At 46.5% G+C, this 26,783-nt stretch overlaps 3 protein-coding genes across 3 annotated transcripts; all 3 read left to right on the forward strand.

Annotated features, from left to right (window-relative positions):
• Positions 1 to 5,871: 5,871 nt before the first annotated feature.
• Positions 5,872 to 7,355, forward strand: LOC136523018 (uncharacterized). Its single transcript, XM_066516801.1, has 3 exons — positions 5,872 to 5,957; positions 6,572 to 6,822; positions 7,039 to 7,355. The coding sequence occupies exons 2-3, from the start codon at positions 6,573 to 6,575 to the stop codon at positions 7,071 to 7,073; spliced, it is 285 nt and encodes a 94-aa protein (XP_066372898.1). The 5' UTR covers positions 5,872 to 5,957; position 6,572; the 3' UTR covers positions 7,074 to 7,355.
• Positions 7,356 to 11,259: 3,904 nt separating this feature from the next.
• Positions 11,260 to 14,294, forward strand: LOC136522663 (bHLH transcription factor RHL1-like). Its single transcript, XM_066516472.1, has 7 exons — positions 11,260 to 11,732; positions 11,861 to 11,932; positions 12,026 to 12,193; positions 12,556 to 12,621; positions 13,349 to 13,414; positions 13,536 to 13,607; positions 13,745 to 14,294. The coding sequence occupies exons 1-7, from the start codon at positions 11,292 to 11,294 to the stop codon at positions 14,162 to 14,164; spliced, it is 1,305 nt and encodes a 434-aa protein (XP_066372569.1). The 5' UTR covers positions 11,260 to 11,291; the 3' UTR covers positions 14,165 to 14,294.
• Positions 14,295 to 16,075: 1,781 nt separating this feature from the next.
• LOC136521344 (uncharacterized) lies at positions 16,076 to 17,715 on the forward strand. The gene has a single exon (XM_066515071.1). It carries the CDS (start codon positions 16,196 to 16,198, stop codon positions 17,255 to 17,257), a length of 1,062 nt encoding a protein of 353 aa, XP_066371168.1. The 5' UTR covers positions 16,076 to 16,195; the 3' UTR covers positions 17,258 to 17,715.
• The last annotated feature ends 9,068 nt before the right edge of the window (positions 17,716 to 26,783 follow it).

Here is a 26,783-nt window from a genome sequence, read left to right on the forward strand (position 1 = left end):
TATCTCCTAGCTCGTACTCAGAGGCACGAGAGGCCTCATCCACTCGCACCAAGTACTCCAAGGCACTTCGTCCGCCTGAAGCCTTGCCAAGGTGACCATGGAGCACTGACGGGCTGACAGTTACAGCACCCCATCGACCACACGGAGCCCCGACGCGACCACGCCCTGGCAGCTCCACGAGACAGCGTCCTTGCAGCCTGGCAAGTCCATGCGATGAAGCCCCAGCAGCCACACACCCCAACAACTTGGCAGCCTCGTCCGCGTCGCCATCTCCTTTCTCCATGACCTTGCCTCCTCGCCTCGGTCTTGCTCACGTCGTCGTCTCATTAGGTTGCCCCTCCGTTGCCCGACCTCACCGTCGTCTCCGCGCCTCGCGCCATCGTCGTTCTAGCCTCAGCATCTTTTCGTGCCGCTTCGCCTGCGCTGATATGGTACCTTGCTTATAAGGTTTAATAATTGGTGTTCAATTTAACCTAATTTGTATTCAATTTATTTATTGAGTAATTGTATTGTATTTCTCCTATTGGATTAGTATGAGAATCCATCACGTTGGAGGTGGGGACACAAACCAAGGAACGAAAAATTATTAAAGATAGAATGATGCATGTGTGTTGTAATGGGAAAAAATAATAACTCGATAGTCGTCTTGTCTGACTCAGGACGTTGTTGCATGCCCTCCATACACAATGGTTATTTGCGCCGGCACCGATGCCGGCATCTAGCTAGCGTTGATGTCACCGCCCAGCGTGAGTGCTAGGAGGCGAACAGGCATGGCTGGCCTTGCGTGCATCCTCTTGGCTTCGGCCGCCTTGACATACTGCTCATGGTATTTTGCTAATTTTTAGCTAGCTAACAATTAGTTGTTAGTATCAGTGGGCCTTCAGTTTTGTTTGTGTGATTTTTTATGTGTAGATTTTTTTGCTTTTCTAAATTTTTATATATTAGTTATTTAAAGGAACGATTTTAATTAGAGTTTTAGTTTTCTGTAAAAAGACTTTTTCTTCTTTACGCACGGTTTTCAATTTCTAGCCTGCTCCTTGATTTTCATCCTTTTCTTTTTTATAGCTGCCACATGCCCAATTGCCCATGGCAATGTTAGCATCAGAGATCGGAGCGGAAGGATTGGGTAGAATTAGGAAAGGATTGGGAAAGAAGAAAGGGAGCAGGAGGGGAAAACACGCAAGATAGCTGGACGAGGAAGCTTAGTATTGATTCGGTTCTGATTGTATTCTCCTCTCTTCCCTCTGTCTCTATCTCGGTATTTATACAAGGCCTTGGTCTCGGCGTGAATCACACAGGCGCAGCTGTGTCTAGCCTAGGATTCACGCCCACTTGTGTCCATCGAATCGCACATTGGCACGTCGGGCTCGGTCGCTTCTCCTTAGTTCTGGTACGCTCTATTTCGAAGCTACCACGACGCGTTCTGGTCTAGCGTCGTCCGCCTGGCTGGTGGCTGGATCATGTTCCGCTCCCCTGGCGATGCTGACATCCCCTCCCCGACGAAGACCTGCTTGTCTCCAAGCAGGGGCGTGTGGAAACCGCTGTCATAGAGCTTCAGTGTCTTCCCAGGTGGCTAGTGAACGCAGAAGATTTGACCATTGCATGAGCACCTGTGGTACGATGTCGTGGTCGGTGGCGTGGACGTGCCGCTGCAGGACCTTCGTTGTAATCTACAGCCCATCGAGAGTGTTGGGGAGATCAGCCACCGAGTGAGATGTAGGCACCGCCATCTTGAGCTGGGACACATGGAAGACGGGGTGGATAGCTGAATCCTCCAGAAGCTTGAGCTTGTATGCGACGTCGCCCACATGGGCAATGACCTAAAACGGGCCAAAGAATTCGAATGCTAGCTTTTGATTAGCGCACGGGGCCAAGGATGCTTGACATATGGATGCAACTTGAGGTACACCTGGTCGCCGACTGCGAATTGGCGTTCATAGCGAGATTTGTCAGCATGTGTCTTCATTCGCTTCTGAGCCCGAGCGAGGTGTTGTTGAATGAGCATGTTCATCAGGGACTTCTCCTTCATCCAATCATCGAGAGAGACTGAGTAAACTGCACTGTCTTCAGAGACCCCAAAGTGCTGAGGATGATGACCATAGAGAACAAAGAATGGTGAATAGCTCAGCGAAGAATGCCATGTGGTGTTGTACCAATATTCAGCCAGATAAATCCAATCGAGCCACTTAGCTGGACAGGCACCAACAAAGCAATGCAAGAACGTTTCCATGCATTGATTCACGCGCTCCGTTTGCCCATCGGTTTGTGGATGGTAAGCAGAAGACATCTTGAGAGTGACGCTAGCCAAACGAAAGAGCTCTTGCCATAGCTGACTCGTGAACACCTTGTCTCGGTCAGAAATAATGGACAATGGCAGACCATGGAGGCGGTACACATTGGTGATAAATGTCTTGGCCACTGTAAGAGCAGTAAATGGGTGAGCCATTGGGATGAAGTGTGCATACTTGGAAAAATGATCCATAATCACTAGAATGCAATTCTTGCCCCCAGACGGTGGAAGTCCATCCACAAAGTCCATCGAAATGCTTTGCCACGCCATAGTGGGAACCGGTAAAGGTTGAAGGAGACCCGGGTACCTGGCGCGATTGGGCTTGGCCTGCTAACAAGTAGGACATGCAGTAACAAACTGGTGAACTAAGGATTTCAGACCTGTCCAGGCAAAGAGTGGCTTGATACGGCGGTAGGTTGCAGGAAATCCGGAGTGGCCACCCATTGACAAAGAATGGAAAGCCTCAATAATCTTGTGTTGGAGGATCACATCAGTCCCAACCCAAATGTGTCCCTTGTACCGAAGTAGCCCTGGGTGCATAGAGAAGTGAGGTTTAGATTTTTCCAGAAATAGCTAACTTAGTCAATAGTTCTTGAGCCCGAGCATCAGAGTTCTAACTATGGATGATGGCGTCGAGCCATGAGGGCACTGGAGCTAACACCGCAGAAAGCTCCTCTGGGTGGCCAAGGCGAGATAGTGCATCTGCAACTCGATTGTCAGTGCCCGGTTTATACACGATGCGGTATTGCAAGCCCAACAGTTTAGTGAAAACTTTTTGTTGCCATGCAGTGTATAGACGATGCAGTATTGCAAGCCCAACAGTTTAGTGAAAACTTTTTTTTTATTTCATCTGCTTAATTTTGCATTCCACTTTGGGAGAATTACCGTAATATCTAGGTGGCAACAAACCTGTAGATGTATTGAAGTGATATTTTTGGAATAGTTGTTCAAGCAGAATCTTGAAAGGGACCTTTATATGTCCACTCTTCTCCAGGGTATTGTGTGCCAAAGATTTCATGCCCCTAAACGCGGATGTCACTGGATTATGGGTTATGCTTAGCTGTTTACTTTGCATGATGGTAAATGTTTCATGGTTTGATCTACCCTTCTAGCAGTGACATGACTTTAATTTATTCTACCATTGACATGACTTTAATTTATAATGATTAGCCCATTTCTTAAATTACTCTCATCTTTGCTTTTGCAGCAGACCAAATTGACTAAAGCTCGGATGTGGTTTCCTCTCAATACAAACAATCAGTAAAGGGTGTATAGCACATTTGGTAATTTATTTTTCGAAGAGTATAAGAGAATAATTGTATAGCTTTTGGTTAGCCTCTACAATTTTGTGTGATTTTAAGTTATTACTGTGATTGCTATCAATCTTATCACTAGTATAGAAACAAACTGTACTCTCGGTTGGGAAACTCCTTCAATCTCGGTTTTTTAACCGGGAGTACGAATCCGAAACTAAAGGACCCCTCCTTTAGTCCCGGTTTCTCGCCCGGGACTAAAAGTGGGGCTAAAGAGGCCTCCTGGCCTGTCCACGTGGGCCGGCCCTTTAGTCCCGGTTGCCAACCGGGACTAAAGGTTTTCTTTTTTGTTATAAATATTATAATATGGTAGTTGTTGTTTGATTTTTTTTTTTGTTATAATATGGCTGTTGTTTGGTTTATTATTATAAATGTTAGATAAAAAGTTGTGGTAGCTGTTTGGATTGCAGCCGCATGTTAGTCAAAATGCCCCGTATACATTCTCACTAGGAAATGTTTGAATAATCATCACAAGCACACGAGAAGCTTAATAATGTTTACTAAAACAGTAGCACTAGAGAATATACTATCAGCTTCTGGCTTTTACAAAATGAACAGCCAGCCTATACAAAATCAACAGCCGGCCTTCCATTCTTTATGACGAGACGATCCTTGCCTTCCATTCTTCATGATCAGATAGTCAAAATAACACATGCAAATGTTCAAAAGAAAGATGAAATTAGTAATATAATAAACTAAAATACCTTGGAATACAAATGTACCGTATGAGCTAATTTTGTCAACAACAAAAAAAAATCTAACACCACATGCCAAATCTCAAGATTTCCTATATATTAGTTAACAAAAAAATTGTCTATTCGATAGCAATCTTGCCTAGATTAAAGAAACGAAGCACCTACAATAATTTGTCCATATATACTAAAGAAAGGAAGCACTAACTAGCAAGAACCAGATGGATTCGCCGCATCTCTGCATGGATTTATTCTTACAAAAAGCAATGGAAAGGGAAAATGGAAATGCCTTCTCTGGCGGCTGCAGGGGTTGCTGCGCCTGAACCATCTTCCGCACAGACTGGATCTGCATGAATCACCACCACGAGATGGATGAATCTTCACTGGCTTCCGATTCCACATCCACAAGATCACAGCTTCTACAAGACCAAAAGTATATTTTAGATCTACACAGATGGGAAAAACTAGATTAGCAGATGGTAACGAGAGAGAAGATGAGAAGCTGCACAAGTTCATCACCTGTGTGGACGGAGAAGACACACGTGCTCAGCAGACAGGACGGTTCTTGTATATAGGAGGAGATCTTTAGTCTCGGTTGGAGACAGCAACCGAGACTAAAGGTCCCTTTTTAGTCCTGGACGGAGCCTCCAGCCGGGAGTAGACTTTTACTCCTGGTTGAAGGGATCAACCGGAAGTAAAAGTTAACCTTTAGTCCTGGTTGATAGCTCCAACCGGGACTAAAGGTCCCCTGCAGCAAAAGCCTGCCGCAGTAGCTGTTGAGCAGGGACCTTTAGTCCCGATTGGAACTACCAACTGGGACTAAAGGTTTCGCACGAAAAATACCGAAACTAAAGCCAAATTTTAAAGTGGATCAAAAGTCATTTCTCTGTGTATCTTGATGCTCTCACCATACGAAATGTAATTGCCAATGGATGGTTGAAATTAAAATGTCGCAGTTTTCTCATAGGCCCGTTTTTTGCTCAGATGTGTTAAAACTGTACGTGTGATGGTATTTGAGCATTAAGCATCATATGTTCTTGCTTTAAAAATGTTTGAAGTGGGGAAATTAGCAACGTTGTCAGTCTACTAAGGTCAGGCAATGCAAAGCATTTGTTGGCTCATATCCCGAACCTAAAACACGCATGGCCCCAGAAAATAACGCAAACACAGCGCTCCGATGTTATACGGGCGCAGCGTCAGCTCGCCTAGTATTATATAAGATCTACTCACGTGGAGTTTAATAAAATTAGATTTTTTTTATTTTATGATTTTTTATAATTTACTATAATTTTTTAAAGATTTATTTGAAATAAATAAAAAAGAAAAAGATAAAACCATCTTTAAATATCATTTATAACCGGTGGGGAAGGTATCGATGGAGGTGGTTTATCTGGTTTTGGAGAGGGAGAAAAGGTAGACTTAAAAATTTGAAGGAGGTAATGTGAATTTTTTTTCTTATTTGCGCCCCGTAGAGCCCACTGATCGATTCCTCTGGCTCGCTGCCGCACCTACAAGGCAACCGGCCCACTGGAATACTACATGAACGGCCCATGAAAGGCGAGCCTGCCCTCGTCGACCGTCACGCTTCTCCGCCTTCCCCGCCGTGGCGCCGCCCCGCCTCGTCCACTGCCGCCGCCGCATCGATTGACCCCGGACCACGCGGTAACTGGAACCCGTTTCCATCCCCCCTCCTTCTCGCTTACGCTCCGTTTATTCCGGTGCTACTCGCTTCCCCATCGGTTGGCCACTAGCCCTACTACACTTCTAGTCGACCGTTAGAATTTCTTCCTCTGATTGTCCTGTCTGGTTAACAAGTGTTGGTTGGGTTCCGCTCCGGGAACGGTGTGTAAGCTCCTGCCGCGCTTGCTGATCAAGTGCGTTGGATTGGCCTCTTCCATTCGTCATCAAGTGCGTAGTTGAATAACGGGTGTTTATGGATTGCGCGTCCCGTATCATTTTTTTTTTTGAAACAAAAGAGACCCGTATCGATTGATAAGGAATGAAATATGGAACCTTGTACTGATTCTGTAATCTGTTATTCGGGCTGTTGTTATCCCTGTCCTTTCCGTATCAATCCTGCTGTGTTCATCTTAAGCTTGTTATAAGTTATGCCGTGATGACTTGTGGTGCTGGATTATGTGGCATTAATTGATAAGCCCTAGTTGCCACTGCACCTGGATCAAGATATCCTGAAATTGAATATGCATTGCTATTGTGTGACTGTCCTACATGTCTGTTCCTAGAATTCTGGTTAACATTTATACATACAGTTTCAGAATGGCCGCTGAAGACTCAAAAGATGTGCTGAAGAATGTGAACTGGAAGACTGTGGGTGGTGCAGTGACGACTGAATCTAGCAAACCAATTGTTAAGAAGCGTCTCCCAAAGAAAATCAGACAAGTCCCTGATTGCTATTTTCTCCCTCGGCGGTCTTGGCCTTCTGCACTGGCAATCTATGGTGCTGTATGTGCTGCTGGCGTTGGTGCAGGGATGCTTCTTGAGGTTTGGATAAACAAAAAGATCAAAGGTATGTTCCTGCATTTCATAGCAGGAGCAAGATCAAATGCCCACTTTATTTTCGTACCTCTGGACTGTATCTGGGAAAGTTTATGAGTTGTTCTCTTCTATTATTGGATTATGAGTTGTACTGCAGAAATCATGGATTAGGATTGCATACTTGCTTATGTACTCATACTAATGATATTATATGCATCTTCTCACTCTTGTTCATTGCTGCATCCAGAGGACAGTGGCATTATCTGGGAGATGAATAAATGATGCACAGCATGCTTTGTTGTGGTAAAACCTGCCTTGTCATTATGGACACAGCTAGCTCTGAAGATTTCTGACGGAAATTGACACAGCCTTGTTTCTGTATCTGGATCATTTATGGCAGAATGATGTTCCAAACCTTTGAGCCTCATTAGTCGAATAAACTCAAATTATCCTAACAGTATATGAAACTGCTGTTCTGGTGGGCACCATCGCCTATGCACTGGTAAGCATTACTTTGAACATTTCTTGTTTATGTTTGTCTGATGGTTCAGTGGCATGCTGTGGTTGAATTTGGTGAACAATGTCATTTTCTGTTGCGTCAATGACTTTTGCGGAACGGCAGTATATCATAATACCGTGGATTCACCTTTATATAAGCAGACACTTTACTGATTATATGGGCAAACACAGGGGTAATGTGCTGTCTCTGAGAAGCATAATGGACCTTTTTTTCTACATCTTCTATAAGATATTGGATCACTCCAAGTTGAGATAAAACCTTAAAATCAGATGCAGAGAACTTTGATATATGCTCGACATTCGCTTACCCATAAAGAATTCCCAGCATTATACCTTTACCCAGACTAGTATGAGTAAATTGTGCGAACCTCCTCCTTTGTTTTGCTGATATTGTACGTTTAGACTTTATTAGGTCTCTCTTTTCATTTTGGAAAAAAAAAACATGTGGTCAACGTTGCTGCTATCATTTTGCTTGCTGTTGATCTATGTTGTCTTACAATTTTTGTTTGTACTAACTACTGGTTGATGTTCCAGCACTATTAAGCTTTGTTTTTCAATTTCTTCTATGATCTGGGTCCTCTTTCTCATGCACTCACATGCTTTTAAGCATAGCCTTCGCATCAGCGCCTTGTAAAGCCACCACACTCACCAGAAACATGGCTGCAATTGCTCCAACCCAATATAGTATGAACGACAAGACATTAATCTCGTCTGTCATCTCCATCCATGCCTGCTGGGAAGCCCGGGCGCAGGGGCAATTAAACTAATCCAGGGGCCATTAATGTTGCAACCAGATTTGATTAGTGCAGTTAATGCAGGGATTGACTGGCCTAAACCTGCCACTAGTGCTTCTTCCATTATTAATCCGTCCATTCCCTTGGATCTTCAGCTCTGCAAAGGAATGTGTCAGCAGTTAATGCTGGCTGCTGACTTCGCGGGCGTCATCCCCCACTCCCCGTGCACTCTTCTTCTTTTTTAGACTTGACGAGGGAGGGGAGAACCAAACCGCGCAGTCGTGCGTGCACTCTTCATGGCCCCTTGTCAACGGGTTATATGAGCCTCTCACTAATCAACAGCTAGCCAAGATCTAATTGATTGATTAATTCACTCCATCATTCCATCTTTTTTTGTGTTTTTGTGCGCCTATAAGATTTTGGTAAGATCCTTGATGAGGTGAGAAGAATCAAGCTGTCAAATTTTGCAGTGGAGTTTAATGTTCTCTCTACATTAAACATGTTTTGATAGGGAATGTGTAGGAACTGAGATGGAAAGATCGTGGTGTGTGTTGAAGAGAGATCATGGTAAGATACAATTTACATCTCGCGTGGGAGTACTTTGTATCTAGATGATGTGAAGCTTTTAAAGGCTAACTTGAGTGTCCAATCCATTTGTGTTGTGCTATTAGCGCTTCTTAGCACAGTTAGTGTTAGCAGTGATGCCATACTCAACTGTGTACAGCTCTTTGTTTTTGTTTCCAGTTTTTTTTTCCTTCTTCGGTTTTGCCCTTCCTTGCTGCCTCCCAGGGCACCTCCTTCTCTATGCAGTGAAAATGGGTACAGTCTTGTGCCGGTTTCGTCATTAAAAAAAGGCGGGTGCATGTGTACAAACAAGTCAGATTTTACCATTCGTTTAATTTGAGGAAACTGGTTCATAAAGCTGGTACTGATCTCGGTCATTTTCCAACTGCTATGGTCTTCATCTCTTTACTTTTACAAGTTGCAAGGTCTTCTCAATCATATCAGACAGGTTATTTTCACTTTATCGAAGAATCTGAGAGTATTTTGCTACAGAAAGGCATAGGATCCTTTTTATTATTAACCGATATCATTTTACAAGATAAGACCGAGACATGACTCGTAGTGGGGGCATTAGAATAATCCCGGTGGTTAATGACCTTGTTCGTCCTTGGCGTATTCCTAAAGTCTAATCCTGTCTCTGAATCTTCTGTGTGGCTCATATAACTGCATGTACCTGTCGATCTGTTTCTTATTGGATGCCGAATACGTTTCGTCATCTGATGAGTCGTTTACTTCTGCGCCGCACGCGCGCACGGAGCTGAGCACGTGCGTGTCATAACGCCTGGCTTCTGCGATGTACATGTCGCACGTGTGCAGGGCAGGACTAGATGAGGTCAAACTGCATGGATGAAACCTGAACAATCACCGCTCGACAGTGAAGCCTTGTGAGTTGTGACTTCTATGTAGAACGTGAATATAGGGACCAGTTTAGTTGTACTAGCTTCTAGGGACCTCGATTTCGTTAAGGTCCTCTTGCAACAGAGGAGTTTTTTCCCCCTTCGAATTCAATGGGAATCGAACTAGTTCTTGTGAAATTCTTGCTGGCTACACTGGGCTTTATTGTTTGGGAAATAGTAGAGGATTATGTTGCGTAGAGAAATGAAGTGTCCTAATTGATCCACATGAACGTCTGAAGAACTTGCTTGACCTCGTTGTCAAATGTCAATATCCGTGTAGAGTGCCTCGAAATCTGCTGAAATGTCACTTCAAAATCAGTGAATGTTATTGTTGCTCAAAAAAAAAAATCAGTGAATGTTATTTGAGGTGAAACACTTGGGCCTCCTTTGAAATAGCGTGTGCTCTATTTTCCAAGATGTCGTGCGGGAGTTTAGCTGATTCAAGGGAAATGTTTCCTTTCTTGGCATGCGCATGTGACCATACTAGTTATCCTGGCCGTTCATCTCCATCTTGCTTCATGAATCTCGACGCATCATTCTATCTACCTACCATGATTCTTTCCACCTTTTTCTTGCCAGACGAATTACTATGGAGATAGTCCTTGTGGTAGATTTCGTATAAAACCTCATCTGGAATTCTGGATGTAGATAAAAAAACCTGGAATTTGTAAAATAGGCCTTGAACTTGTGGATACTTTGATGAAGAGTGGTGGTTTGATGCTAACAGAACAAATGTGTTTTTCTGGTAGGATGTGGTTGCCATGAAAGCAAATAATAATAAAAAAAAAACTCATCCGTGGGGGTAACATAGCCCCGGGCACTGTGCTTAAGAAGAAGATCTTCTCACGTAGATCAGAAAAATCCTCGAACCTCTGTCCCACCCATACACAGCGGCACCGCAGCCAGGGGCGGAGCTAGAGCAAATGCGAGAGGGGTGCACTTGCCTTGTGGGTGCAAAAAAAATTTATCATATGGGTGCGAATATGGTGAAAAATTGATCACAATCTTTGATTTTTGATATTTTTGTGGGTGCGCCCACACCCTGTACTTGTATATAGATCCGCCCATGACCGCAGCTCCCGTAAGACTGAGCTGGCCTTAGACCTGTGCTTTAGCGTAGGGCAGACAAGGGGATTTTTTTCAACGTGCAGATAAATTGTGCCTCCTCCGGCCAACAAATTCGCCTCGGTCGAACTCTGGCCGGCAGGGTGCAAAGCGTACAACCAGTCTAATTGGTCTAGGGTTCGCTTGCAAAAGCAAATAATAATGTCTTCCCTAAGCCTAATCATAATCCATATATGCCTTTCACTTGAGAGCGATTGCACCCTATATTGTGGAATGGAGAGTGTGACAGATCACTAGTTCAGTAGTACATATATATAGTTATGTGTCAATTATGGTTTTCCTAACAAAATACTCCGTCGATTTCAATTCAAACTATAAGGCGTCTTAACTTTTCTAGATACAAAATTTTTTCTATGCATTTAGATATACACTATGTGTAGATACGTAGTAAAAATAATGTATTTAGAAATGTCAAAATATCTTAATTTGGGAAGGAGGGAGTATTGAGTTTGTACTCTACTGTTTGCCCTACAATAAAAAATGAGAAGAAGAAAAACAATCACTATACTGCCAACGTGCTGCACGAACTAAGCTCAATTTGTTGTTAAAAAAAATGGAACTGTCCGACTATTATAAAGCCGCCCAAAGCCGCGAGGAGATATCCTCATCCTGTCTTTCTTCAATCAATCACCTCCGTTACCTCGACAAGCGTCTTCAACGCCATGCAGCCGAGCGGCCGTGAGATCGCCGGCGGCGAGGGCGGGGGCGTGGCGCAGCAGGCGGACGACTTCTTCGACCAGATGCTGTCCACGCTGCCCTCCGCGTGGGCTGACCTGGGCGCCGGTGGCAAGTCGCCCTGGGAACTCACCGCGAGCGCGGGTGCGGGCGCCGGCGCGGCCGAGGACCCCGCCGCGCAGAACCACTTCGGCGACGAGTCGGCGCTGCTCGCGTCCCGCCTCCGGCAGCACCAGATCAGCGGCGGGGACATCAAGTCCTCCGCCTCCCCGGTCATGCTGCAGCTCAGCGACCTGCACCGCCACGGCGGCCTGGGGGGCGAGGACAGCGGGGGCAACGGGTTCTCCCCGCTGCCGCTCTTCACGGACCGGTCCGCCGCGCCGGCGCGGGAGGAGATGGAGGGCGGCTTCAAGTCGCCCAACTCCGCCGTAAGAATCGTCGTCTTCTTGGGCTCAATTTTTCCTTCCTTTCTCCTCGATCGAGCACACGTCGATCTTTCCTTAACCTTTTGACTATTTCATTGGCATGGATTCCGCTTGCGCGCGTGTCCATCCAGGGAGGTGATCACTCCTTGTTCAATGGGTTTGGGATGCACGGCGCGGCCTCCGTGCAGCCACAATTTGGCCAGGTAAGTAAGATCACCACTCACCATCTAGCTAGCTATATGCCAAGAACAAGAACCCTTCTTAATTTCATGTACCTATATATGCTGTCTCCGCAGAGTGGATCAATGTCGCCGCAGAGCCTGGGAGGGCCTGCGGCGAGCGGCGGCGCACCCCCAGCTGGCGGGGCAGCTTCATCGGCCGGCGGCGGGGCGGCACCCCCGCGGCAGCAGCGGCAGCGGGCGAGGAGAGGGCAGGCCACTGACCCCCACAGCATAGCGGAACGTGTATGCCACCTTTTCCTTTCTTGTCTGAAAGCTGAATTGTTGCCTTTCAACAAAAATCAACAAGCTCCTTACCAAACGCACGTACGTCACAAACACATTGCAAAGCTTTAACCTTAACAAACATTCGCTGGGACTCAATTCCACAACCTTGGAAATCAAGTACATGATTGTTTTTGTTCGAAGAGTCTTATGTCTTAAATTGACATACAGTTAACCAGTCATTGTTCATTAACGATCAGAGAGTTTCAGCCAGCTAAATCATCCCCTACACATTGCTTGATCCTAGTAGTATCCTACCACTTGCATTGTACGACACATATATTTTTCTCAACTTTTTTGCAATCCATTTCGCATGCATGCAGCTTCGAAGGGAGAGGATCGCGGAGCGGATGAAGTCGCTGCAGGAGCTGGTCCCGAACGCCAACAAGGTCGGCCCCCCCTCTAGCTCCTTAATTTCTCCTCTCTCGCGCGTCGTCACCGTCGTCGTCTTGGCTGCTTTACCGCTTTATTTGGCGCGCCCTCTCGTCGTTTCCTCCGGCGGGCCGCCGAAAGCGCGAATCTTTCCCGACCCACGCGCGCGTGCGGCGGTTGCCCGTTTACACCACCGCGACCGCGAGCGAGCGGCAGTGATAGGCTCCAGGTAGGTGAGACTGAGAGCAAGCGCTAGCTGCTCCTGACTTGTCGGGCTCATGCGATGTGATTCGCCGGATATGCTGTACTGCAATGCCTGAAACTTTGATTTCATCGATTGGAGTATTGGACGCACTAGAGTACTAGGGGCGATCTTGCGCTGCGCCACAGGTTGCAGGGCTTTGGTGGTGCTGTGCACACAGTGCACTGTAGAAAATAATACTGGTAGCAACTTTATGTTGATTGCAGTAAATGGATATGTGGGCGAATTTCCATGCCTTGTTTTGCTCAATCTGTCCCCGAATTTCGGAAGGGGTGATCAATGGCGCCATCATGCCGATCGATCTATCGACCTGGTGACGTACGGCTTGTTTGTCACCGGATCGAATTGCCAATTTTGATGCTGTTATTACTGTTAGCGTGTAGTAATATGTTAAGAAGAAGAAGAAATGGAGTGTAAAAATGTGAAATGTGTGGTGACCATTGACGCTGAAATGGCGACGTGGGGCGGTTGTGGTTTTGCAGACGGACAAGGCGTCGATGCTGGACGAGATCATCGACTACGTGAAGTTCCTGCAGCTACAAGTCAAGGTGATGCTGCTACTTGTGAACATTGCTGCCGAGTGCTGACAAGTGGTAGTTCAGCCACCTGTCTTTGATCCCGGCTATCCGCTATCCTCAGTGCCAGTGCTGACTTCGTAGTGCATTGCAGGTTCTCAGCATGAGCCGGCTGGGAGGAGCCGCCGGCATGGCGCCTCTGGTTGCAAGCATGGCTTCATCTGAGGTAACCAACTAGCAGCATTTGGCACTGGGTCGCTCACCGCCACCACCAACATTACAGCATAACAGATGTCTTTACAAGCTAATAATCCGTGAGTAGTCTGAATTCTGAGAAGCATGCATGATCACGCGCACGTGCAGGGCAACAGCAATGGAAGAGGCGGCGGCAACAACAGCGGCGGAAAAGGCGGCGGCGGTGCTGGTGCTACCACCATGAGCGGCAGCGGCGAGAACGGCAACGGCGGCGGGGTGCCGGTGACGGAGCATCAGGTGGCGAAGATGATGGAGGAGGACATGGGCACGGCCATGCAGTACCTGCAGGGCAAGGGCCTGTGCCTGATGCCCATCTCCCTGGCGTCCGCCATCTCCTCCGCCACCTCGTCCGCGTCGCTCCTCTCCCGCCCGCCCGCCGTCGGCCGCCACGCTGTTGCCGCCACAGCCGGCCAGATGCACGACGCCAACGGCGGCGCTGCCGCGGCGACGACGTCGGCTAACAGTGCCGGAGGAGGAGGAGGAGGCGATGACTCACGGTCCGCCAAGGACGGCGGCGGGAAGCAGTGAGGTTGCCTGCCTGAGCGACAACTGTGTATCAAAGAAAGGGTGCACGTGTGTCTAAAAAAATTATGGAGAGTGACGTAGGCAGCATCCTGCCATGCTATTGTATCATATACATTCGTTTTAATTAATTCTCTTCCAGTTTCTGTTGACGAAGGAAATCCCATATTCACCATGTTCGCTTGTTGGTTTCAGCCAGCTAATAGTGTTTTTCTCTCACAACAAATTAGCACTAGTCAGCTCAAACCAGCCCAGAAATCAACCAGCGAACAGATCGATCGTATACAACACACGCACCGTCCTTTGAGGCTTTGACCTTTACTTCGTGCACCGTACCATAATGTGTGCAACACAGTGACTGACACCAGATCGACCATGTGCTGAGGACATCGTCGTATCTTTCCTCTTAAGACGTATACGCAGCGTTAATGATTGAGGTACCGGTGATTAGGCTGTCCAACAATGATGGGTCGATCTGCGTCTCGTTCGCTTGGCTTATAAGTTATAATTTTTCAGCCAACAAATAGTATTTTTCTCTCACAATAAATCAACCAATAGTACTTTCAGCTATGACTTATCAGTCAAACGAACATGACACTAAACGATGATCGAGCGACGACGTGCAGGCTACTAATAAGGTCAGCTGGTCAGGTCGTGCGTGCCACCGTCGTGGCGATGGCTGGCTGGAGAAACGGCCGAAACAATGTGATCAAGAGGAATATACGAGTGCGTGCGGTGAGCATGGTGATTGCGATCCGGTCCGTAGATTCTCATGCAGGCGAGGTGCACCACGTTTCTGAAGTAGGAGTACGTGTAGTTCTCCTGGACCGCGCGTGCTTAAAAATTGGGAGCAGCGACGAAACCAGCGGTGGGGCTGGGGGCTCTAGCTCCCCCTACTGATCCTGGCCACATGGAGTCTCCTGAGTTCTTTCTTAAAATTTTATGCATATATGTATTAGATAGGAGGGGTTAAGGCTATGCTTAAAAATTGGGAGCAGCGACGGAGCCAACGGTGGAGCCGGGGGCTCCCTACCGATCTTGGGCACGTGGAGCCCCTTTAAATTCTCTCTTAAAATTTTATACATATATACATTAGGTAGGAGTGACTAAGATTAAGAGAAGATAAAAAAATCTTTATTTTTTTATTCAACCTCTCCTAATTTTTTTTTTTGCTTCGTCCCTGATTGGGAGTATCAGGCTGTCAACTACTCAGCTCAAGATGGTAGGCCCAAGGGGGCGTAGAAAACGAGGATAAGCCTGATAGGAGCAGGGCAGTGGGAACGGCTACGTTGATTTGCACTTGTTTTCCTAGCCCTCGTTTAGTTCTCCAAAAGTGCACTATACAAAAAGAAGATTTTCCATCACATCAAATTTACGGTATATGCATAGAGTATTAAATGTAGACGAAATCAAAAACTAATTGCACAGTTTGCTTTAACTTTGCGAGACGAATCTTTTGAGCCTAATTAGTCAATGTTTGAACAATAATTTACAAATACAAACGAAATGCTACAGTGGATAATCATGTTCCGAACTAAACGCGCCCCTAGATGGATCTACAGCTGCTTGGTCACACAGGCTAGACTGGCCACACACTCGGTTCTCGGCTTGAGTCGCTGGACGGTCGGCTGCACCACAACAGCAATCGCATCTCCGCGATCGTGTGCTCTCCAACTGAAACCGTGTATACTACAAAATCTCGTCAGCCTCGGCCAGACAGCCTGCCTTCTGGCTACTGGAAGAAAAGGAGCTGGCAGGCCTCACCTTCTTAGAGCCCACTAGCCCAGGCGCAGTGAACCCACCAAATTGAAGTCACGAGCGCCGACTTCGCTTCCGCCGTGACCCGGCCCACTAGGCCCCACAACAACGTCGGCTCACCCGTTCACGACTCCGCGTCCAACTTCTCCACGGCCAGCCCGCACCGCCATCCGCCCATCTCGATTTGGTTCCCCTTTCGGGCTCTCCCCATCGTCTTCCGCCTTCCTCTGCACCCCCCCGATCCGGCCAGCCTCGCCGGAACCCTAACCCTAGCCCGCGATGGCCAGCTTCGCGCAACCCGCCTCAGGCGCCTCCAGGGCCGTGGTGCTCCGCCTCGACGACCTGGCGCTGCCCCCGCGGTACCTCACCGTCCCGTCCCACCTCCCCGTCTCCGACCTCCTCGGCTCCCTCCCGCTCCCCTCCTCCTCGTACTACCTCACCGCTGACGGCCGCCCGCTGCCGGGCTCATCCCCGGTGTCGGCGCTCCCGCCGTCCGCCTCCGTCCAGCTCCGCCTCCGCGCGCTCCGGGGCGGCGGAGGCGACGGCGGCGCCACGGGCGCCGAGTCCCGCGACTGCTACCTCTCCATGTACCTCGCCAAGAAGCCCGACAAGGCGGACCCCAACGAGGCCCGCCTCTCGCGCTTCACCTGCTGCGCGCTCTCCGGGGAGCCCCTCGCCGCGCCCGCCGTCGCCGACCGCCTCGGCAACCTCTACAACAAGGAGCCACTCGTCGAGGCGCTGCTCCACAAGCGCCTGCCTAAGGCGCTGTCCCACATCCGGGGGCTACGCGACATGATCCCCATCCACCTGCACCCCAGGCCGGACGCCGAGGCTACCGGGGAGGAAGTCCGGTTCCAGTGCCCCATCACCGGCCACGAGTTCAACGGGAAGTACCAGTTCCTTGCGCTCCGTGGGTGCGGCCACGTGCTCAGCGTCAAGGCGCTCAAGGAGGTCAAGTCGTCCGCATGCTTGGTCTGCCACAAGGAGTTTGATGAGGCCGACAAGATGCCCATCAACGGGACTGAAGAGGAGGTGGCCGTGCTGAGGAAGAGGATGGAGGAGGAGAGGGGGAAGGTGAAGGAGAAGAAGGAGAAGAAGGTGGGGAATGGCCTCAGTGGGAATAAGCACGCTGCTGCTACTGTTGCGGCAGCGGCAGCAGGGACTGACAAGTTAGAGAATGGGAAGAAGGGTGAGGCGGCTTCAGCAAAGCGCTTCAAGGCTGCTGACCATGCACCAGCCCATGCCAATAAGGAAGTGTATGCGTCCATATTCACATCGTCCAGGAAGTCGGATTTCAAGGAGACATACTCATGCCGGTCGCTTCCATTGGGAAGGAATTGATGTCATGCCAAGATCAATTGCATTGCATGGAGGTGATCCTCTTGTATTGATTTGCCTCACTCATATCATGGATGGCTCACAAGTTTAATGTTGGTCACTTTATCTGGCGGTATTATTTATCTTTGATTGGCGACCCTGATCATATTTTGGCTGTTAGAGCAGTGTTACATTCATCATATGAATGATGTGTGCAATCTGCGATTAATACTTGATCTTGTGTAGCACCATGTGTTGGAATAAAGTTGTTACTTGTATGCATTGCTAATGGTTACCAAAAAAAATGACAAACTGGCGGTCTTCATTGTCGTTGTTGCCACAGTACAGTTAATCAAAGTCCATATGTAATCTTTTTATGTATTGCCCACAAAAGATGTAATCTATGGAATTCAAACAGTGAGGATGTGTGGACAGTATGCGGTTTTGTGGACATCAACATTGCCAGTTTGTCATTCTTTTCCCAATACCATTTCCTGCTAATTGACATTGCAGAGCTATGGTGCTGTTATGGCACACAAACTTTTGTAGGTCTGCTAATTGTGTTGGTGCGTACGTGAACTGCATCAGTGCAGCTCTTGTGAACCATTGGAAACACAAACTGCATACTGAACATCGATTAACATTGCTGGTTGCTGTTGTCCTGTGCTCTAAATTGATACAAGACTGATGTGGTCGATTCAAACCTTTCGGTTATTACACCCATATATTTATTCCAAGTTGGAATGGTGCACATTATATTTTTGGTTTTTAGGATTTTTAGATTAGATTACTATATGTTGCTTGAAATTTGATCTTGTTTAAATAAACATACCTTCATATGTGATCTATGTGTATGTGACGATCTATTTGATCTTGTTTATCTGATGAGTGCACTGATTTATTTTAAAGTTGAAACTGCTTATGCAACCTCAGATACATTGGATTTCTAAGTGGAAATATATAATTAACGTTACTATTAGTATTCTAACTGATACATCATTTCTTTTCATTGTTGACTGTTTTATAGACAAGAAATTGCCAAAGATGTGTATTCCATGATGCGAAATTTAGCGTAGAATTTGATACAGGGGTGTGGATTGAGCTGGACACGTGAGCATCCAAACAAGGCCTGAATTTGCCCTATCCACGTGACCTTTGGGATACTAGTCAGGACAAAATAACCACGGGTGTTTTCAGCCCTATCTGTGTCAATCCACGACGGAGAAAAAAAATGATTGCCCGCTCATGATTTTCTTTCCCTGTCGGCCGCCGCTTTCGCTCGCTCACGTTTCGCATTCGCCATCCCAGCGTCGTCTACCTCGCCAAGCACCAACTCCTTGCCGACCAACCGGAGCCATATCGCAGACCTTGTGGTGTCCTAACCGTTGACCTCTCTTTCTTCCTCCCTCGCCTCTCGCTTCCTGCCCCCTCCCCTCCTCTTTTTCTAAGGTTCTAAAAGCTCATGATCTAGAGGAAGGAGAGGAGAAGCATTTTGTGACGTTTTCAAGATATTTGAGCCCGTGAATAATCTTCAGCTCAATAGGTTTTGGTAGTGTTCCTTGCATTGTCTTTTGATTTGTTTTCTTTTCTTTTCTTTTTTCCTTTCCTTTGTCATTCTTTTCATAGATGTGTAATCTTCAGTTGCTAATCTATGCCCCCTTCATGCTGGTGGTCAAGCTGCATTCAGTGCTCTTCAAAATCCATGAGGAAGAGGGTGAGATTTGCATGTTCATGTTAGAATTTTGTTATTTTAGGCTACATTTGTGCATCAATTGACAGGCTCCTGTTAAAAGTAGGTATGAGTGGTACTTTTCAAAAGCTAGATGCAAGGCCTTGTAGAAGATAGAATCATCTTAACTCATGTTAGATCAGCAAGTATGCTTGTGACAACAATTGGGGGTGCGGTAAATATGTTTTTTTCTCTCACATTACTTGTATATATGAATCTGACTCCAACAAATACACGAGATGACCTGGTAGTCGGTCTGTTCGCTGGTTGGTTTCTAGGCTGGTTTGGGCTGGCTGGTGCTGATTTTATGTGAGAGGAAAACACTGTTGGTTGGCTGGTTTGGGCTGGTTGAAACCAACCAGCGAACAGGGTGAGTATGTTTCTTTTCATGAATCTTCTAGCTTTGCTCATATTCTAGGTGCTTATTAGTTCTTGTTGGTATTATTGAAATGCTTTTTTTAAATGCAAGAGAGCTGCGCTTCTTTGTATTATTATAGAGAGAAAAAATGGTCCCCATACATCAACCCCACTCATATGGGGATCAGGTATGAGGGGGTGGGTTTACATCACACTGGCGCTAGTCTAAAGGAAAGGAAAAAAAAACATCACCAGCCAAGACCAAAGCTACCTCAGAGTGTGCTGCTAAGACCAAAGCTAACTAAGACCTTGGTTCTGCAACTTCTTGGGCCTAGCGAAACGCCAAAGGCTGTGCTCATCATTCAGCTCACGCTGGATTGAGATAACTGAAGGAGAGGCACCCTCAAACATACAAGCATTCCTATGCTTTCAAATAACCCAAGCACCCAATATGACCAGAGAATTCACTTTTCTGTGCTCCTTCGATACTCTTCTAGGGCCTGTTCGGCAGGACTGAAAAATATTGTTCCGGCTGATTGTTGTGAGAGAAAAATATTGTTCTAGCAGGACCTGAACAGTGATTCCGTGAGTTGGCTGGCCAGCCAGCCAGCCGGCTTAAAGCCAGCCGAACACGCCCCTAATTGTTTTACGCCACCAATCAATGAAACTATGCTCATGTTGTCGGGGGATTGTGTCTACTGTCTAGCCACCACACAAGATGTTAGAAGGTGCTGAATTGTCTCATCATCTTATCACAAAGCGGACACTTATCCGGATGAGGCAATCCTCTCTTAGCAAGTGTGTCCGATGTCCAACATCTGTTTCTGGTAGCTAACCAAAGAAAAATGTTGCATTTGGCCGGAGCCCAAGATTTTCATAGTCTTCACCAAGGATTATTGGAATGATTTGACCTAGTTATTATAGGGCACCCCGCACTTCGCTGTGGGTTGGCTAAGTTAGAACATCTGAACTTAAAACTGGTACCGTAAAAAGTGGAGAACATTTTTGAATCCACTGTATTCAATATTGATGTAACAATGGTATTGGGATCAATAGAGTTGCATGAAGCAAAATTTCATTTGAACTAAAAATGGCACTTTAAGCAATTTATTACAATCGGGAGCGGTAGTTTTGATCAGGGACAGAAACAACAAGGTACAGACTGCGAGTGTGATAGGAAAGAGAAGCAAAGTGAAATAAAATAAGCTAAAAAGGCTTTTATAAGATTGGTTCATCGTGTCAGGTAATGAACATTTGTCTTAGGTAGCAAAGCATAGATATTTGTGGTAATTTAGATATATACAATATTTTTAGAAGCACTGAAGAGTCCATAAGTTAAATAAAGTTCTAACTGGTGTGCGTAATTTTATCTAAAAGAAACTGGCCCGTGTAATTTACAAAGGAAAGACCCTTGGCAGAAGCATTCAAGCGATACTCCTTGGTGGTAGCTGCAGGCATACCGGTCATATATAGCAGGAGCAGAAAATTGTTGTAACTGACCTACTCTTGTTTTAGCCAAGTAGTAAGATTGGATCCTCTTCATCATCTTCGGGACCTTGATGGTGGTTGAGGGAGGTGCACACGTGGGGAAGAAGGAGGCAGGCGATGGGGGGTGGCACTTGAGTACAGCTAATGCACCCTAGCAGTGATATAAGCAGGGAGGAAAATGGACATAATGAAAGGAAAAGAACATTAGTATACATGAAGATTTGGAGTAAATTGCATTACTGCATAGAAAATTATGGATAATCAAGAAAAGGGACTAAAGAAGAAGGAAAAAGTATGTTTTATACTCTATAAGTTCATTTGTGGCCAAACTTTACTAGAATTGCTAATACTCGCCAGGTCACAGAAGGGAAAAGAAGACCTTAAACAGTAAAAAAAATCAAGTGTGAAAGCCTTTTAGGCCTAAACAACTAGGGGTAGGCAAGAGATGAATCCCATCATGAGCTATCCATCAACATTTGAAACCAAAAAAACATGTAAACCTACCAGATTGAAATATCATGTCAAATAGCATAATATGAAACTGAATAAATAATCAAGACAACAATGCACAGTACATGTTTTAGCAAAGAAAGGGCCAGTGTAGAGTGTACGCAAAGGAAGTAGAAATTAGAAATTAAAAAACGAAAAGACCACAACAACCTGGCTATGTTTATGACATATTCTTGTCAATATCACACCTATTTTTATTTATTTCTTTGCTGAGAAGACCCCAGTTAGTATGCCTGCCAGGTAGTGATGGCATGACAATATACTTGGAAGCAGTAAATAAGGCTCCTTGCTAAAAGTTTGACCTATCTTATGAGAGCCTATAATGTAGTAAAAAACAAAAACACCGAATAGAGATCAATTTACAGCCAAAAAGTTCAAAAAGATCAGGTTGTATGCCTTGATTAAGCATCCAAAGACTGAAAACATAAAATGAAATCATGAAGATTCAAGACAATGTTATAGCAATAATGAGGACCAAATCTCTGATTAAATATATACCTACAAGCACACTCTGATTAGGAGAACATTGTGGTAGGTTCGTGACAGATCGGTACATCTTTATTGGAAAGTAAAATATGAAGCAGGTTAAGGGTCTGTCCCAACTTCGTGGCTAAATGAACATAATATTGCTTTCTTTTTAACTGTTTGTAAATATTAAGAACATTGAAGTTACATCAACTCACCATCCTCGTGACTACCCATGGCCGCTTGCTACTACTACCTTTTATATAAATGGCGGGTTCAACATGTCATCGACCACATTGCACCTCTATAAATATGAGCGGCTCTTTTGTCCTCGACCAAACTCCACCCCATTTTCACTTGCTTTGGGACCCATTCAGACTCTCTTTCCCATTTCTTTTCTTTTGGAGCTCTGCATTAGAAAAGTAAGCTCTTTGTCAGTTATGTCATAGCTCTTATGGTGGTTCTACTTCCTTGAACATCACAGTCTTGTCGTGTAAAGTAAGTTTTTTCTATTTCCTCACCCCGATCATTGAGCTTTTAGAGGAGCTGTGATTCTTGGACTCACCTCAACATAGACGTAGGTGGCCGGCAAGCCACTGAGCCATGGCGATATATCTTGTATCATCCTTTTTGTTATTTGATCGCTCTATACTTGCTCTTTACACTTATGCTTCTAGGGTGTTTGGTTAGATAGCTTTGCCTGCCAAGTGACATAGGCATAGTTGATTTACTTTGAACACTAGGTTGTGTAGTTGTTCACCCTAGGCTTGCAAGACTAGCTAGAGGTAGTGCTTATTAGAGCATCCTTGTTATCTAACTTAGTTTGCTGGTACTGATACGAACTTGAAGTGACGGCGGTGAGCAAGTGGCCGGACCTGAAGCCCGGCGCGTCCTCCACCGCGCCCTCGCACCCCTCCACCTCCCTGTATGCCAGCGCTGGCACCACTCACGCGCCTTCCCCACCGTGCCCATCCGATCCTCCTCTTCCTCCCAAAACTATAAGCACGAAAACCGGCTCGGCGGCTCCCCCTCGTCGTCCTCTGCGTGCAGCAGACCCGGCTCGGGATCCAAATCCTCCATGTCTACCCTCACGCACCCTCGCACTGCGCGCGTGCCATAAGCCCCGCTGCCGGACGCCACCACTGCCACGCGCGAACCCTTAGCCCCGTTGTCGGGCGCCGCCGCCCTACACACCCCGAACCCCGCGGCCGGGCACCGCCGCCGCTAGATTTGCCCCCGCACCGGGGGCACCCACCATGCACGCCCACATCGGGAGAGAGAGAGAGAGAGATGTGCGCACGCTGCGGGGGAGGGTGCGTCGCCACATCGGGAAAGAGAGAGAGGGGGGAGGGAGAGAGACTGAGAGAGATGCACGCGCGGCTGGGGAGAGGAGGAGTCACGCGAGACCGATGGGCATTGGGGAGAAGGAGAGTCGAGCGTGGGGTGTGTGCGGGACGGGTTGAGGGATGAGTGATGAGGTTTGATCAAGCAATCTGGTCCATTGGATTTGAGTGAGTGAGAAAAGAGAAACCATAGTAGATCTCATCTCTTTGTTTCACAGGTTGGTTTGCTTTGTGTGTATTATTTTGGGTGCACTTAGGAGAGTTCATGACTGTGGTAGACATGTTTTGGTGTGGCTTTAGAAAAGTCTACATCGGTGCATTATATGTGGTAGAGAGTATATATAGAGATAGAGAAGAAATATGTGGTAGAGATTGGTGTGGCTTTAGAAAAGTTTACATCGGTGCATTATATGTGCTAGAGACTAGAGATAGAGATAGAGATATGTGGTAGAGATAGAGATAGAGATAGGGATAAAGATAGAGAGGTAGAGATATCAGTCATCACTCTCGAGATTCCCCTAGCTATGATGAAACAGAAAAAAATGTCCGCTTTCTAATCCTTTCAATATCAACTATACGCCCTTATAACTCACCTAGCAACAAATCTCTACAACTAAAACATTCATAACTATTTCGTCCACAGGTGCGACATCAAAGTCGCTCCATGCGATCAGATCAGGAAGGCAACGCACACTCGCTCTATACGATCAGCTCAATCCCCATAACAACCGCAACAAATCAGGAAGGCAAAAATTAATTCCCATAACAATCGCGCACACAAGGAAAGCTCGACGTCCGATAGAAACTTCTCTCAAAATGACACTATTGGATTTATTGACGCATGAAATAAATGGATATTGGAGATTTCTTCTTGCCGATATAAAACATTATCTTAGTTGCATCACGGAAAATGTCTATACAGTAGAGTTTGTGAGTCTGCGACGCCGCGCTCTCCGGGATTGTGTTAATGTCACGAACTTTGCTTTTTAGATTAAATGTCACTTTAACGTCGCTATTTAATTTCATAATATTGTTATCTTATCGTGCGATCCGTGTGTTTTTAATACAAAAGTTTAGCTGTCCCGTAGCAACGCACGGGCACGAACCTAGTTGAACAAAAATATCCGTTTGACTCCCATTTTACACATCAACTCACCGCCTACCCACGCCACAATAACTAGAATATAGCCGCTTGCTACTACTATTTTTTTATATAAATAGTGGGTTTGGCATGTCACCGATCACATTGCACCTCCATAAATACAAGCGGCTCTTTCGTCCTTGACCAAACTCCACCCTATTTTAGCTCATTATGGGACCCATTCAGACTCTCTTTCCTATTTCTTTTTTTTGAGCTTTGCACTACAAAAATCGCTCCTTGCCACTTATGTCATAGCTCCTATGGTGGTTCTACTACGTTGAACATCATAGATTTGTCGTGTAAAGTAAGTTTTTTTATTTTCCCCTTCCATGGGGTTCCATGCACATAGGTTTAACTTAGATATAGTCTAAACATGCAACGATATCGATAATGTTGCGACTAGGGCGTCCATCCCGCGTCGGTCCGTTTGGACGCGGCTAGCTGGGCCTGCGGACCGGCTCATAGGCCTACTCCCGCATACAGAGAGTTCCTCAATAAAAAGGAAAGAAAATAGAGCGACACTCCATTCCCCATTTCGCATCGGCCGCTGCAGGCGCCTCTACCACACCGCCGCCCTAATTCGCTCGCCTTCTCTACCGCTGCGGCCGCTCACCGCGGGTAGCAAACCCGCGCGACTGACTGGCGCTGCTGCCTGACCGCCGCTCGCCCGTAGAGAGGGAGACCACCGCCGCTGCCGCCTCCACCACGGTGGTCGGATGCTTGGTAGTCGGCCCGGAAGACCTCTGCCTCCGACGCGTCGCGACCCAGCGTCCGCACCCGCTTCCACCTCCCACTCACGGCCATCTCCGGGTGCACCCCGCCTCCCACCCTACTTAGCCACCTCCCTCCCTCGCATGCCCGTCTACCGCCGCTCTTCTTGTACTTCTTCGCCGTCGCCGTCGCCCAAGCCTCTCGCCCACCGCTGCCATCGTGGGCAACTTGACTATTCTGCTCAAGATGGATGTGACAACGGTAAAGTCCAGAAGTTTTGCGTATTTATTTCATTTGTTTTAATTGTTTGTTTCTCTTGTTGCGGATTTTGTTCACTCTTCTAGGATTTCTATTCTAATTTTTGCTCGCCCCCTCTCTATAGGATTTGTGATGTTTCAATTTTTGATTTTGCATGTTGCAATGATTTGATTTGAGATGTTAAGGTGGGAATTGGTGTTGCCATGGTGGTATCCTTCTTCCTTGTTGTCTGACTTCATGAAGGCAACACTTTCATGTTGCAGCTGGATGAATTTGATGTTGTAGTAGCCTTGTTCTGATGTCGCAACAAGTAATATTTTTTGTTGCATTAGTCTCTTTTGTTCTGATGTTGCATCTCACATTGCAAGTAGCCTTGTTCTGATGCTGCAGTAGCCTTGTTCAGATGTTATTCTTTTTTTTTTGGTTTGATGTTGCAACAAGTAATACTTCTGGTGTTGCATCTCGTATTGCTCTGTGTTGCAATAGACCATCCGATGGGAAATTTCCCATCTCGTTTCGGGTGATGGAGTGCGGTGGGGATGGGGCGCAGAGGGCAACAGGGCCCGCAGGGGATGGCGGCGCGGCGTGGGATGGCGGTATGGCGAGGGAGGGGCCACCGTGAGTGGGATGGGCGGGTGCTCCTGTTCTGTTACGGGGGCAGGGATACGTCGGATAGGTGCGCCCGTTTCTCTGTTGAATCGTTTTGTGGGTAGAATTGGACGGCTCCTATTCCTCCAATCAGATGGTGCCGAGGTGCGTCTGGACGCGTCCCTGGTGCTGGATGTCCGGAAGCTAGCCGTCCCGCAACGATATTGCTGGTTGATGTAGTTCTTGTTGTGGAACACTTTACCACAAAATGGATGATTGTTGATCTACATAGTGGGTAAGGGGGTCGGTAGAACAAAGTCGCTTTAATGGAACCAGGTGGTGTCCATGTGGGTAATTATAAGGGCGACGGTTACGTCGACGATCAAGTAGTACAAAGAAGGCGCCGGACCATAATAAGAAAAATATACATTTTTGAAATTATATATGATTTCTGCAGGTAGTAAATGATTTTCTTACGATGAGATGTAATGTAGGATCCAAATTTTGGAAAACATTTAATGTGCCCTGGCAACAAGATACTAATTTAGCAATATATTAAATACCCGCAAGGAATTCACATAAACGATGTCTATATCACATCTAGCATAGCATATACCACGCTTATAATCATATAGATACCTGGAAATATCATATTTCACAAGCAGCATTATTTTTTCAAACAACTCCACCGTCCATACATGCTTTTTGCACATTCAAGACTAGATCTAAATTGTGAATTGTCTCAACAAGGCGTACACAAATTTGGACAAAGCAGAAGGTTCAGATCGTAAGACCGCTCTAGTCTCTGCTCTTCCTGGTCAGTGGCCGTTACCACTGCCACCTCTCCTCTCCTCTCTCTCGCGCAGAGGAGAGAGACAGACTCCCCTGTCACACCCGCGTGAAGGCGCCAAGCTATTCTATTTACGTATTGTCGCTTTTACGTTTTCATAAGTAGAGTAT

Source organism: Miscanthus floridulus, chromosome 18 (genome assembly GCF_019320115.1).
Source record: "Miscanthus floridulus cultivar M001 chromosome 18, ASM1932011v1, whole genome shotgun sequence".
NCBI classification, from domain to species: Eukaryota; Viridiplantae; Streptophyta; class Magnoliopsida; order Poales; family Poaceae; genus Miscanthus; species Miscanthus floridulus.